Below are 15,578 nucleotides of genomic sequence, written 5' to 3'. Positions count from 1 at the left end.
GTTAGAACATAAGAGATGTTTTAAAAAGCAACATCAATTGAGCTAAATTAGTAAAACTGTACATTATCACTTTTTTACTAATTAACCCATTTTACAAGATATAACTCATCTCTGCTGAAAAAAAAAAAACCCTTTAAATAGCCTCAGAGGACAAGCCCTACATGTCAAGCTAACTTTATTACTAATGGAAATTCTGACCTGGGAATCCCTACAATTAAGCTCTTAAAGCTTTGGCTCTGCTATCAAACCCAATGAACTGGAGTCACCACTACTATGATGGAAGGAAGCACTTTCTGTAGAAGCTGGGTCAGAAAGTGGGGCGCGCAGGGGGTAGAACCATTTCGTTTTGTGCCTTACTGGGAGCCCTGATATTTATGTTTCTCTTCAAAAGAGAAGACCTCATCACAGTTATGGCCTCAAGGAGTCCCAATTCTAGGTGTAAATATTCACTGTTTTGAGTTAGCAGCCTTCTGTGCCAGGAGAGGGCTAGAGGGTTAAATCCACTGGAGCAGGTGGGTGACTTCTTTTCCGACTCACGCTAGCAGCCCCAGATGGACCTTGAGGAGAGAATAAACAGTCTGCTGGCACCATCCGTTAGTTACTTTAAATTTAAATACCAGCTACTTTCACAGTACTTTCTAAGAAGGGTCATTAGTCCAAATCAAAATGTGAGGAAAAGTTACAGCCGGATGTAAAACGCCTTAAAAGCAGTATGAGACCAAAGCAAAGGGAAGATGCTTATCTTTCAAAATGAAACGCAGCCTGATAAGTGCTCCTGCCAAGACGGGAAGCCTGAACCACAGTCATTTTGCTGAAGTCATTTAAAACTCAGGGGAACGTGTTTTGCCAGAAATACTGTTTCGCCAAAATACGCCACACTACTGGCAAGAACATAAAGCAGTTCGGCTGACCTCTCAGCCACAGGCTATGAATGCTGAAAGAGGAGGAACAATGACAGCCTCCAACTGACCAGGACACGAAAGGCAAACACCAGAGCTGGGGAGACAGGAGAGGCTGGGTCAGTACCGGCAAAACGTGTCGGCCAGGGGTCCGACCGATGAGCACCACCCAAATACAGGAGGGAGGGACCCGACCTGCCTTTCAACAGATGTGTCATGAGCTTCGACGGCCGATGCCAAAGAAGAGAAACACGCAGAATACAGAGGGGAAAAAAGTCTCGATATTTAACAATAAAATAAAAGCAGCTTTAAATTCACTGAAAAAGTAAAGTGCTCCCACAGACCTTCTTTTAAAGACCGTTTTAAATTGTGAGAAAGACGGGGAACTCCCTTCCCAAGGCTGAAGGGGTCTAGCACAGCAAACCTGACCTCTCTGCTCACACCCTCAAACACCAGCCATTGTGGATCCTTTCTTTAGGAAAACGACAATTTTATGTTACAGCATTTTCACCCGCAAGACACGTCTCATAAAGCCAAAGGATTAAGCCTCAGAAAGAGGAAGACCTAAAGCAACGCAATTACAAAGTGAGTATTATTTGAAATATCACATGGCTTTAGGACTCAAGATCCATAAAAATGTTAGTTATAAATCTCATCATTTTTGAAGATGTTTCTTATGTGTGGGCTTGATCTTTAAAGGTTATTTGGTTTTCATGATTTGAAACATTTTTCATCTTACTTTGTCCCCAGTGTGTTGAGCTGTTAGAGCCTGCCACCTAGTGGTGACTTGCTCTCATAGCAATATTAAAATAGAAGGCAGCCACCAAACAGCCGGATGAGCTGGGCAGAAGGCACTAAGATCAGGCTTCCGAATAGAGCAGGCCTTCATCACCCTTCATCACCCACCGGGGAACTAACCACTGTAACCTAAGAGGTGGAACTGCTTTATCTCAGGTATAACCAGGTCACTAAGCATTTTTTGTCCATTTTAGAGGACAGTATGACAAGGTAACTGACAGACAATGTTAGGGGGTAGGTTTTGTTGTTAAGAAAGCTCAAAAAAGGTCAAAGTAGCATTAGTCAAATTGTGGAATCTTTGGTTAAATAAATGTACTGAAACTCAAAAGGTCGTTGTATAGCCATTATAAATCATTAGAGGGCATACAATAACCCAGAAAAACATTCTGCACATAACCAAGTAGGGAGGCAAAAGAATGCAAATATATGCCCACCGTGAATTAAACTGAGTTAGGAGTAGCCACATACGGACAATGAGTAAAGACATATATCTAAATTAAAATAGCTGGGAAAAGGTGGCAGGATCCAGGTAACTCAATGCCTTGTAGAATGCCTAGTTACAAAGTAGACTGTCTGCCAAATGAACACATTTATGAGCTTTCATGGTTCTTTCATATTATTTTGCCATTTCCTTCCCAATAGAAATAGAGGTGGTCTGAAGGTCTCAACCCCTCTGCCATCTAACCTGGTAATGGTTTTGAATACAATTCCCCCAAGTATGTTCCTGGACGAGCACGCAAAGGGGTCCCTCACCAAATCCGTACCACCTAGCAACACCCCAGACATTCCCAGTGCACAGGGGCACATCGGAGGACCCAACAGGGGCTACAATGGGGAAACCCACTTATCTAAATGAACGTGGTTGTCTCCCAAACTCATCGGACCACAAAATCTTTTCCTCCACAGAAGACCTGTTCATTTTAGCACACGGGGCAGAGTGAAGAGGGGGCAGAGGAGGGCATAAACCCTGGCCCGGGTCTACAGAAGCAACACAAAAGATGTAAGTCTGCAAATCCTAACACAGCAAGGAAGCGGGGGGCACCATGAGAAGAACCCGTTCTGGAAAAACACTGCCTTCAGAGATCTAACAAGTGGCAACAACCGAACAACTCCTGACACCCGTCTGAATGTCACTCCGCTGTCAGTGCTCCGTGAGTTCAGCAGCAGCCATGCTCCGAAACGACAGCTACAGGTTAGCCCAGCCCCCTTTCCAAGTGGTTCTTTCGAGACTCTTACGAGTAATCTATGCTTTTCTCCGACAACGTACCATCTTTTATCATAGTACAATTTGCCATCTTCTATCCGGGCTTCAAATCTCTGGGCTGGAGACTCAGCAGGTGTGGCAGGCAAGTGTTCGGGAGAGGACGGGGATGCTGGAGACACCGAAGAAACATTTCAGCAACTGAGCACGAGACAAACATGTGAGTCCACCAGTAACACGCTTTAGCTGAAACGCTGCTCACCGGGGCTAACAGTCATAATCATGGAGCCCTTACAGTGGTAGTCAATGGGAATTCAACAACATTCTTGTATGCACACCTAACCACCCTCAGGCAAACTTGTGAGGGCAGCAAGAGTAGCCTCGCCGAGCAGCAGTGAAACCCAGGCTCAGGCTAAGGGATCTGCCCCACGTCACTGGAGCAGAACTACAGTCCCAGTGACCATCAGTAGCCCAAACGGAGGAGAATTTGGTCAACCTCTTTACATTTATTTCTAGACGTTAACAAAGAAACTTCCAGGTGGAGCAGGCTACTGGGTATGTGTGGAGTCCGGCTAACAGTGCCAGCAGCTACAGTGGTGTCGGGGATTCAAACTCCCACACTTACTCAAATCCCCCCTTTCCTCATCACGCCTCCAGACCCACGGGCCCTCTGTGCGGCCCACAGCAGCCCTCAGGAGGAAATTATTTAAAGAAAGAAGAATCTGGTTTTCTTCCCCAAGACTCGGTGAATAGAGGGATGTGTGAGTAATTACAGTGCTTCAAACAGAACGACACCCTGCCCGTGAGAATTCCACCCCAGAGCCTCGAGTGCTGCTCCACAAGGAACCGCCGTGGACGCTGGGCTGGCCTCTGCCACGGGCTGGGGCTGGGAGCGGCCTGCAGGGCCAGGCCCGCACCTGGGCCTCGAAAAGCCGCTGCAGCAGCAGCGCCTCGCACTGAACTCCACAGAGAGGGTGACACTGACAAGTCCTTCCGGTTCCACTTTCAGAAATGAACGTGTACTTAAATCTTATGGCTGATGCCCACACAGAAAGGAAACCTTTACCAGCCAATCAATCAAATGTCTCTTTTACAATAAATCCTAAGGAAAAGCCCAAAATAGCTTTAACATAACGGGGTTAAAAAAATCGGGCAGGGGTGCACTTCAGGTTCTCTCAGCTTTCACGGTGATTACTTTCAGGCAAATGACGAACACTCTGTATTTGAGAATGGCAGCAATCCCCTGCCGGGTACGTGCACGCTTCTCCAAATACGCGATAAAAAAATCCACAAACGCCAATAATGTCATGCACTTACCTGGTCTCTTGGGTGACTTAAGCTGTAGAAAGAACAATAAAAAATCTTAGAGAAAAAATCATTCCAGATGCAACTTACGATGTCAAAGGTATCAAATTGATTTAACAGTAATATGTGAACAAAGTAAAGCAGAAAATCGTATCAAGCCTACTAAGCTTTCAAATAAATCAAAACACTGAACCATACCTTATTTAACGTTCTCAGATCCTCCATGATCTGTTCATCTGTTAACAAATAGTTCAGCTGGGGTGTTGTGAGTTAAAGAAAGGCGGATGAAAAGCAGTTCCCAAGCAAACAGAATTCAACAAAATGGTACCAGGCTTTCCAGTTTACAGAATGTAATCATGCTGCATGACATTTTTACAATAATAGCTTGTCTCCTGGAAGCTTTTGTTTCTCTTACGAAATGTCATGGTGCCAGGTATATAGAAGGATTCATGCCCGCCCCTCCCCCAATCTTACAAACTTCAATGATGCAAAAGTGGAATGAGCTTCAATAGGTAACTGCAATAATAGTGAGCACAGCACACAATAAAAGAACTTCATCCTGAGTTTATGAAGGGCTTTTGTTCTGAAGATCTGGCAACTTCCACATACACACACGGGGTTAATCTTCCCTAGCAACTTCCACTCTCGGTTGTGAAGATAGAGGGACCTGGAGTTTGGCCCTTTCCTGGTGGCAGACAAATGACTCAACAACTCTGTGCAAATGGCTTCACCTCCTCAAAAGGGACAGAAACAATACACCCCGCAGGCCCTGTCCCCGTTCCCATTTTTACGGTTGAAGGGGCTTCTTTATGTCTGACCAAACTCATCTGCTTTAACTTAACAACAGTGTGCAATCCAGGAATAGAGATAACCGAGGTAGAAAATGACGATTGTCACTGTCCTTATTTTGCAGGTGAAAAAATAAAGGCATATGAATTTTCAGTTGTCCCTGAATCTCCAAGGGAGTACTAAAACCAGGCTGAACGTCCGACACAAAGCTCCTTTTCCAGCAACCACTCCCCCTCAATCCTCCTAACAGCAGCAGCCATTGGGGGCTCCAACAATGGCCGGCCCCGCTCTGCGATCAGACCTGACTCTCTCCTGTAGGACAATAACCACGTGTGTTCTACCAAAGGGGCACACAAAGGACTCGGTAGTCTTAAGGGGGGGGAGCGATTGAAGCTGATGCAAACGGATATCAGGCGCAGGCTTTCTCCTCTTGTCTGGAATGGGGACAGGGTCATTCGGTCGCCTCCGCAACTTTCTGGTCATGATGGGTTTCACCTCCATAGAATCTGTGGCAAGAACGGAATGTGTAAATCTACCCAGCCCTCACTGCAGTGAGAATTTCTGCAACGGAAGAATACCTGCCCCAGAGCCACGCAATCAGAACCTTTGTACTGGAGACAGCGGGCCCACACACTGCCCAAGCCAGACACCCGTATCACATGGTAGAGAGAGAGAGAGAGACTGTGCTTAGGTTTCTGCCTGCTGACCTCAGCGCACGCACATCCCTCTCAGAAATGCGGCCCAACCTGCAGTGTAAGGCAGAAACGGCTTCGGGCATCTCTCCAGTACCCTGAACACCAGGCATTTCCCTCCTCCTCCCTCAGCTTCAAAGAGGCCACGGAGTCACTGAAAGGAACCTTGGGGTCATTGAGCTGTTCCCATGGAGGACAGGGAACTGACGCCCCTGCACAGGAGGCCCTGTCAGAGGCCAGGGACCGCAGCGCCAACAATTTTATATGAGATCTTCATTTATAAACGCAACCTCTTAATTTTATCTAGTAACCTTCTGCAGCTACGTGACTATCAAGAATGATACAATGAAAGCCCATTACAAAGGCCTCTTGTCGCTGTTCTCGACTTCTCTCTGCACTCTGACACTGGCTGCAGACTTCTCTGGCCTTAAACTCGCTCCTCCCCTAGCCACTGTCACTGGAATCTCTCCTCCTCTCCTGATTTGCCTCCTGGGATCCTTTTTGCTGGTCTTCCCTTTAAAAACTGGTGATCTCGGGAACCAGTCAGTCTCAGCCTGCAAAATAGTGCAGCTCCTGTGCATCTCCTCCCAAAGCTGCCTCCTCTCCTCTGCCACTGGGGCGTCGCCTCTCCCCATCCTTCCAAGCCAGAACAAAGTCTATCATCTGTGACTTGCATTCCTTCATCTAGGCATCAAATCCACCAGTTAATGGCAGTTCTGCCGCTGAGCTGCCTCTCGACTCCAACCCCTCACCATACCCTCACCTCCTTCAAAGTGGTCTTCCTGGGACACACACCAGATCGTTTCGCACCTTGCTCAAATACTTCAATGACTTGCCGCTCGCTCTATGGAATAAAGGCCAAGCCCCATGTCTGGTCTTCCTCCCTTCTCCTTCCTTCACACATACCCTCTATGTGAGCTTTTAGCTTATCTGTTACCCAAAGACACTGTACTTCTTAGGTCTTCAAGACTCTGCACACTGTCCTCTCTTCCTAGGCGCCTCTTTCCTGCCCAGTAAACTACACAACACCCCCTGACAGTTCCCCAGTCCCCCTGTGTGACAGTAACCAAGGCTTTTGTACCAACCTCTACTGCCAAAGCCACAAAGTATGGGACATTTCCCCCAACAGACGCTCAATTCCACCCCAGCCTGACGATGAGATAGAGGAACTCGAGATTAACAGAGCAGACAGGTCAGCCTTGCAGAACTCAAATGTAGCCCCTCCACATGGCAAAGCGTGGGATGTAAGGGTCCATCACAAATATGCGTACGGAGTCAAATAACGTTTCTGCACACCGCTCTTAAGAACAGAAATGGGCAAAGCCCACACGGAGGAATGGAGGTAAAGTGGTGAGAACTGCAGACCTAATGAATATTCATAAAAGCGCACTTGAAAGTGAGAGTAGAAGGAAAAGCATACACGCACCTTTAAGGGGAAGGGGGGGAGGCTTCAGCCTAGAACTCTCTCACCCTCTGCCGAGATGCCGCCCCTCTCCAGTTGCTTACTGGCCAGTGGTCTGAATCCCGGCTGCAGCTGTGGGCCCTGAGGCAGGCTATGTAAATGCCGTGTGTCTCACGTATTTTGTTTCCTCGTGTATGAAACAAAAATACCAATGAAACCGCCCTCACGTGATGTTGTGAGGGTTACAGGAGATGATACATGCGGAGCTCTCAGTACAGCGCCTTCCATAATAGGAGTTCGATCAACACTAGTTTCTACTGTCATATTTTCAGTCGTGAAAATAACTATACAAAGGTCTTTTTAAAAAGTCAAGGTGCAGCCCTGACCAACGTGGCCTGGTTGGGTAGCACCCACAAAGCAACAGGTCACTGGTTCGATTCCCAGTGAGGACACACGCCCAGGCTGCAGGTTCAGTCCCCACTTGGGGTGCGTACAAGAGGCAACCGATCAATGTTTCTCTCTAACATCGATGTTTCTCTCCCCCTCTTCTCTAAAAATAAATGAATAAAATCTCCTTTAAAATAAAAATAAGCCCTGGCTGGTGTAGCTCAGTGGATTGAGCACCTGTGAAGCAAAGGGTCACTGGTTCGATTCCCAGCCAGGGCACATACCTGGGTTGCAGGCCAGGTCCCCAGTAGGGGACACGTGAGAGGCAACTACACATTGATGGTTCTCTCCCACTCTTTCTCCTTCCCTTCCCCTCTCTCTAAAAATAAACACATAAAGACATTTTTTAAAAGTAAAAAAATAAAAGGTCAAAGAACAAAAAGCTGAAGTAGAAGTTACAAACCTGAAGGCAATCAATGTCAACTGCGTGGCTTGGCAATGTTCAGACCTAACTCAGAAAATGGTGGAAAGGGAGCTCACCCACCCCACCCCTAGGGGGCACCAGAGAAAAAGCGGCTCACTCGTGAACACTATGGTAAGTCCTGTCCACAACAGAGAGTGCCCAACGTGCCCTACCCCTCGGCCGTCCCCTCTAGGGCTGGGCAACGCATGACGGAAGTAAGCAAAGTACAAGTGTAGCTGAAGACCTGGTAATAACCCAGTCCAATCATGGCCAATAAGCCCAGAAAACTGTCACTGCATCATTCACGAATCCAAAAACATAATCAAATTCTTCCTAGGAAATGGTGAAAATCTATTATTATTTTAGCCTACTCACAACAATAACCTAATTAATTAACTCCCAAGGACTACTTCAGTGGAAGGAAGGTGCTCTGAAGAAGCCAATACAATTTACGGGCACGCCCCCCCCACCACCCAGGGCAGACGACAGAGCAGGAGGCACACCTGGCCACTGGTCCAGGTGGAAGATGCGATTCGAGGGTCAGAGCAACATCTGAGTATCACGGCCCCAAACCACACACTCACTCACTCTGTTCCAATCCCAGCTCTGCCTGCCTGACTTTAAGGGAGACTTTACAGAGGGATGGGCAACCTGACCACCCGGGGCTGGGTCTGCTGCAGGGGCCTGTCACTCACTGGAAGCAACAGGCTGGCATTTGCAGCATCAGCCTCCCGTGAGTCTGGCCAGTAAGAGTCCCAGAGGGGCTCAGTCTGGGTCCACTGACCAAAATCAAACTTCCAGAGCTGAAGCTCAGACCTTGGAAAGCCTGAGGCTGGAGAAGGAAATCAGTCTTCCTCTCAGACAAGCTCCACCGGCACAGAGCACCTCAAATCAGAAAGCCCCCCAGATGCAGAGTGCTTCTTGTAGGTTCGCTTCACTGGGATACTATTGCAGAATCTACCCGAGTATCGGACAGTTACACCAGAGTGTACAAGGGACAGAACACACTGAACAAGCCACAAAACTAGGTACACAGCGCCTCTCCAAACCATCTCGTGTAAGTGACCTCTAATCGTGGAAACCCTAATGCTTTTCTGACTAGGAAGGAGAGTGGGATGGCCAAACCCAGCAGACACAGGTGTTCCCCAGGTAGCAATGGCTATGCCAGCTAAGAAATGGGAGCGCGGGTTGAACTTGCGTTACACGGTCATTTCAGCATGGTCCCCATGCAGAAATATTTCTAAAACATTACTGACCCACAATTAACGTACAATTACCACTTACTGGCGGGCCTTTTGTCCTGCACTTCCCTAGGCCTACTGACTCACTCCAACAGCTCACCTGCCTACGATGCACCACTACCGTAAAAGCTTCGTTCTAACATGCTCATACCACTAAAACAAACTTACACCTGTCTAGCTGTTGGAAAAAAAATTAGTTATAGGAAAAAGGATGAAAGTGCAAGAAAAGCTATGACAGAATAAACAGTGTAGGAGACTGGAAACTACCCCCACAGCAGGGGCAGAGTGACACGGAATTAGACTACAGACCCAGAGCAACCCCGGCACACCCACGCCACCTTCCAGCGGGGCGGCAGGCTCACCAATGGCATCTATTAGTGCTGCAGTAACAACCACAAATGGGTGCCTACAGGATATAGGTCGGGGGAGGGCTGCACAAATCAAGGCCAGCTTGCTGGAGGCCAAACCAGGGAGGAACCAATCTTCACTAGGTCAAAGTTGCCCAGAATTCAGGGGTGGCATTTAAAGAGTGAACCAACCAAGCCCCCCTCTGTACACTCCACCACTTTAAACATCAGTAAAGAATATCCTGGGCACGAACCCACTCCACCTGAAATCCAGGTCACCTCCTCCATTCTCCTCCCCTAGGTATTTGTGTGGGGCCCCTTCTTCTGAACTTGACTTCTAAGGTTCCCGACTCACTGGCATCTGTTACCGATTGGGTGAAACTTACTGCTCCTACATCAACACAACCACATACACCCGTATTTTTCAGACCATAAGAAGTACCTAGGTTTTAGAGGAGGAAAATAGGAAAAAAAAATTGTGAAGCAAAAAATGTGGTAAAGTATTTAATAACATAAATAACATTTCACCAATATAAATGTAAACAGAACTCAACAGCAGCATTAAAAACCATTATTCCTCCCAAATGGGGGGTGGGGAGATGTCTTATAGTCCAAAAATACAGTGCCTTGAAGGTTGTACAATAGTAACAACAAGCCCACCGAACACTTCTGTTTAGGAGCCCTCCCTCTCTCGACACTGCCTGCCGTATGTGGGAAAGACAGGGGAACTCGGTCAGTCTTCTATCGGAACCCCAGTTCCTCGAGGACACAGCCCTCGGCTAGGAGCCTCATTCCATGAGTCACTTAGTGCCACACGAATCCACGGTATACGCAGGGAGTCCAAAGAACGTGGCAGTGAAGAAACCAGGCTGGGAGTCAGACCAATTCTGGCTGACCGACTATTTCGCTGGGGGCAAACAGCTCTGCCTCTGAGCCGACCTTGCCAAGTCGAGTCATAGGGAGCTGCAGGAACAGAAGCAGGTCACAACTCCCCGGCCCCTACACGCTCACTCTGCACACTGGCCGCTCTTCCAAGCGCCTGAGAGGCACTATCTCAGGGAATCTTTGCACCAACCCTCAAAGCGAGGTTGTCTTCTCCACGCCAAACGAGAAAACCCCATCACAGAAGCTCACAACAGGACTATGGTTCACCGGCATCTGTCAGCCTGGAGAGGCAGCTCAACGTAAGTACTCGGGAAACAGAGCTCCTAGTTTGATATTGTAATTACTCATGGCTCCAGCTGTGAATCCAGGATCTTCTGAAGGAAACTAACAGCTTTTGCTGAGGTCATGAGTAGCTTCACCAGGGGCCTGAGGATGGGAGGGCGCACCTGGTGGGGCAAGAACTTACAAAAGAAAATGAAGTGGCGGTTAGTAAGCTGTCGGAAGAAAGGAAAAATGACAGCTGCCCTGAAGATAGGTAGAGGACAGACGAACTAAAAATGATAAAGCTCCCCACATTTTCAAGCTCGTTAAATTCTCCATTATTTTGGTTCCTCATTAATAACCTCACCTCAACTACAGAGGAACTCACTGGGGTAATTTCTACCTGTAACATCACTGCTCAAAGTGAGGTCCAACCAGCATGACCAGCAGCCCCTGGGAGGTACTGAGAAATGCAGGGTCTCGGGCTCCACGCTAGAGCCCCCGAACCATAATCTGCGCTTTACCAAAACCCTAGGTGACTCCTACGCATTCAAGCTGAAGGAGCAGTGGCCTAGAACTTACCCTGGGTGCTTTACTGATGACGCACCTTCCACCCACACCACCCAGCTGTCGACAGCAGCTCTCCACAGAGGTTGGGGCAGAGAAGAGAACCTTCCTAACTCCCACGGAGGTCTAAAGATGCTTTCAGTCCTGTTTGGACAGAGCAGGTCATCAGAGCTAGCCTTTTCCAATGGGTTACTTGGGCTAAGCACCTCATCAGTCTTATTTCATTTTGTTTTTCAACAGATCTTCGTGTTGAACCAGAAAAGGAGTTTTGAAGAACTCTCTCTTCCGGGCAGAACTGGGCAGCACTGACACTGAGCATCAGAGCACAAAGGCCAAATAAGTCACTCAATGAGAGGAATGAAATCAGGCCTTTAATCCAAAACCATCGCTGCACCATCTGTAGAAATGCTAATTATCCTTCTGGCTCCACTGCCTCTTCTTCCGACACTCTATCATTACCCTGGCAGTGCTCGCCAAACCCAGGGCACCAAATGGCTTAAGGACGGACGTCAGCACCTTTATGCCCCTGGCTAGGCGTGACACCTCTGTCATTTCCTGCACTGCATTCCAAACAGTCCCCTGCATTTGTCTTTCTACTCCGCTAGTCTTGGCCTCGAGTCACTGAGGATGCCTCCTGTCCTGGTTAATGTTCCGGCTGTAAAACTGCCTGGCCAGACAATGTGTACCGCTCGTCAGTAATTAGGGTGCCAAACCCCAGGTGCGGTGACGATGTCCTTCCCTGCAGATGAAAAGGAAGCAGCTACGAACAAACAGCATTTCCCACGAGCCTGATAAAGGCTCCCGAACTTCTGGTGGCTTTAGCAGAGAGTGCTGAGGTGGCAATACTGGCCACGGCCACCACTGGAGAAAACGGTGTGCACGCCAGAAGACAGGCAGGCAGGCTGGTACCGAAGTAGGTACTGCAGTGCTCACGGGCCAACTAAAAAGGCACTGCATGGGAACGAGACGGTGCTCTCTGAAGATGCTACTTCAGCGTCCATTCTCACCCCAAATCATTTCTGCTACTTTCAGATCTTCGAGAATTCACTCCTTTTGCTACCCCTCTCCATGAGGAAGCTATCACAGGAGACATTTTTCAAGAACGAGGCTCCCACTTTCCACAATACACATCCTCACTGGTGCATCACGGGGTCAAGTGGGAGGCCATTCTGTGCCACTGGCTCCCAGCACCATAAACACAGATGGGGAGACACGGGCCTCAGGAGTTACTTTAGTTAAGCGTGAGGACTTACACACGCACAGTGCACTGCCGTGGAGCCCTACTGAACTCAGGCGTGCCAGAGCCGCAGTACCTTCAGAATATGACTGTAAAGGTTAAGTTCTGAGGTGCGTGGAGGCACGCCACTTACACACCCAGGTGGCCAACTCACCACTGACTTTCCTCGTGCTATCTGCTGATGGAAATTTTGCTAATTCGAAAATCAGCTACCCGAAACAGCTAATTTAAGCCAATTCCTACCCAGTATTCCAGGATTCATCAGTCTGCATATGGCAACAGAAGAGACAGCCCATACTGCTTCACCCTTAAACCTGCCGAGTTTCCGTATGCAGATTACTAAATCCTGGAAGGCAAGGGAGGGGCTGGCTCTGAGTGATGTAACTTTACTGCCTTTTCAGGAAAGGAGCTCAGTGTGGCCACCCCTGCTGAATCCTATCAACTCCTTCGGAAAGGTTCACAATCAGGAAGGGAGAAGCGATCTAACAGCATAGATGATAGAGCCCAAAGCCTTTGTTCTCACATCTAGGTTGAGGGATGACAAAGTTCTTCCTGTAACTAAGGTAGACTGGAGAAAAGAAAAAAAAAAGCACAGAGACTCAGGTAGGTAATCTATGAATATATACAAGACACAAATGCCAGCCGACCCAAGAATTAAATTAAATAAAGCATAAGCCAGAGGTCACAGTTACTATGAAAGGTCTACCAATTTGATGAACACCCGCTATGTTTAGGACACTGACTAGACACTCACATTTCTAACCACAATCATGTGAGACAGGGTGTGATCAACCCATTTTACAGAGGGGGAAACAGACTCAGAGATGTTAAATGGCTTGAATGAAGTCACACAGCCATTACAAGACAAAATTAGAAATCTGACCTGTCAAGTCAAAGCCCACTCTCGTTTGCTCAGCTCTGATGAGATGATGGACGACAAAAGAAGCTAACTGGGATGCAGACTGCCCCCCCCACCCCCAGCCGCCCCTGTCTCAGGGCTCCCAGGACCCTGCTGGTGCTTTCATACCTCCAGTCAGTTCCATCGTTAGCTTTTCATTTTCAATCATTTTCTTCTTCTCTTCCAGCTCAGCAATCAGGTTCTCTTTCAGCTCCACCTTCTTGTCTTCAAATTCTTTCACTGCTGCCTTCTTTTCTTTAATGTAATTTCTTTCCACTTGTTCAGTCTGAGCAAAAGAGAACACAGAATAGGGCTGCATGCACCTGGCATCCAGGGCTCCACCTTGCAGTGGCCCTGCACCCTGGAGCACAGAAAAGACCTTTACCGGAAACATGAGAACGAGCTGCACCCACACACACAGCTGCAGCAGCGGGGTCTCTGAAAGCCAGTTTTCCAATGAGTGCCTCAATTCAAACCACACGACTTCTGCTCATTCTTATGAGTAAATCTCGCTTGCTACTCAGGTACTTCCTCTGTTCCACATCTTGTATTTTATAGCTCGTGGGTCCTTTAAGGACACAATATCGAAGGAAAATAGTACATTCCAGATGAAATATCTATATTCAAAATTAACTGAATCAAGATGGCTCAGCAAGATAAAGATCAACTAGAGCAGATCGTTTATTAGGTGGCTACACACACAGCACTCAAAAGCTGAAAGTCTGCTAAGTAAAAACTGCACCAACATTTGCTTTCTGAATCTCTCCAGGGGGCTCACGGAGGCGACGGCTGCGGACCGTGCAATCCTTCAGGCTGTGACTGCGTGTGCTGCGCTGGCTTCTTTACTAAAGTGGTTTCCAATAATGTGGCTCTGATAAATCATGATCTTCTCACACTCATGTGGCTCTGATACACTTACGACCCTCCCAACCACCCCCCCAGACACACATGCACACAAGCCACCCCAGGAGCAGTACGTCGGTCAAGGTGCAGGCCCGCAGCCCTGCACCCAAGCACTGTGCTGTGCCCCACACACAACCAGCACTAGAGGGCTGCTGAACGGAAGGAAATTTTTAATCCGTCTTTCCTGCTGATCCAGAGTCTCAGCTGTAAAATTCAACTACTGAGCCAATTCAGAAACCGGGCTCCTTCAAAGCAATGTAACAAATTATTAGGCCCTTAGAGTTTAGACATACTCCCAAGTGGCTTTACTGAGAGATCCAAGTCAACAAGAAAGCCGTGAGAGGTGAGTGTCCCCTAGTCCCCTACGCATGCAGAGGCCGCCCAACAAATGAGTGGACGGAATTTCTGAAATGAGACCAAATGTCCTTCTGTCAAACAGAACAGTGACAAAGGCTTCTGGCTGGAGGCTTCCCAACCACCTATTTGGTGAGAGAAGGAAGGCCCCCAATTGAGAAAGCAAGAGCAAGATTCCAGACGGAGAAAGAGCCTGCAAACCCAGAAGATCCATGGTACTTACTTCCAGCTGGAGGAAGAGTTCTGAAAGAGATAAAACGTGCAATTAGATTCGCTAGGCTGTCACCTTCCTAGACAGTGTGTTAGGATTCATTTAGAAGCAGTAATTGCTTTCTGAAGGCACGATTACCCAGAGCAAATGTTTTCATCAGTAAAGTGCTGATACACACGAAGGGGAAGGAAGCAAGAAGCACTTGTGTCAACTTAAAAGGTGGCCCTGCACAGCATCCGCTCCGGCAGCTCTGCCCAAGGGCAAAAACAAGCAGCAGGAACCAAACTACCCTGACAAAATAAAAATAAAAGTTATCCCTTCTTTCACTCAGTACACACCCCACAACAGTCCTGCAGGGCAGGAGGGGTCAGGAGGAAGCAATGCACTCACTCCAGCAGCAGAGTCAACCCTGATGTCTGTACAGCGCTGTGTGAAGGGCTCTGTGTGGCGGAAGGAAGGACGGTCCTCAAGATTTCAGAGGGCAGAGGTTCTGGGCCCTCCTGGGCTTTCCTCTCGGGCCTTCAGGCCTCTCTGCTCAGGGCCAGACCTCCGCCAGCAATTTCAGATCTAATGCAGCCTCCTCCACCAGGCCCTTCCCGAGAACCCTCTGCAGAGCCACCCCTTCTCAGACACCTGAAAGTATCTCCCCCATAGTACTCAACAGCTTATTTCGCACCCACTGTGTGCCAGGCAATTAGCGGATGTTAACCCAGCCGTTTCCCCCACCACTAGACCACT

General features: G+C 48.2%; 1 protein-coding gene across 1 annotated transcript in view; it reads right to left on the bottom strand.

Annotated features, from left to right (window-relative positions):
• Positions 1-15,578, bottom strand: part of SUDS3 (SIN3A corepressor complex component SDS3) — a 34,807-nt gene that overhangs the window by 8,967 nt on the left and 10,262 nt on the right. Inside the window, exons 5-10 of the mRNA XM_037052213.1 lie at positions 14,853-14,872; positions 13,502-13,658; positions 5,403-5,498; positions 4,402-4,463; positions 4,216-4,237; positions 2,965-3,070 (exon numbers count right to left, since the gene is read on the bottom strand). Of these exons, the coding sequence (XP_036908108.1) occupies positions 2,965-3,070; positions 4,216-4,237; positions 4,402-4,463; positions 5,403-5,498; positions 13,502-13,658; positions 14,853-14,872 (463 nt within the window). The remainder of the gene's footprint in view (positions 1-2,964; positions 3,071-4,215; positions 4,238-4,401; positions 4,464-5,402; positions 5,499-13,501; positions 13,659-14,852; positions 14,873-15,578) is intronic.

The sequence above is a fragment of the Sturnira hondurensis genome, unplaced genomic scaffold, assembly GCF_014824575.4.
Source record: "Sturnira hondurensis isolate 20B ecotype Veracruz unplaced genomic scaffold, ASM1482457v3 Scaffold0007406, whole genome shotgun sequence".
Classification (NCBI taxonomy): domain Eukaryota; kingdom Metazoa; phylum Chordata; class Mammalia; order Chiroptera; family Phyllostomidae; genus Sturnira; species Sturnira hondurensis.
Note: the sequence above shows the minus strand (reverse complement) of the source record. Positions and strands in the feature narration are given on the sequence as shown.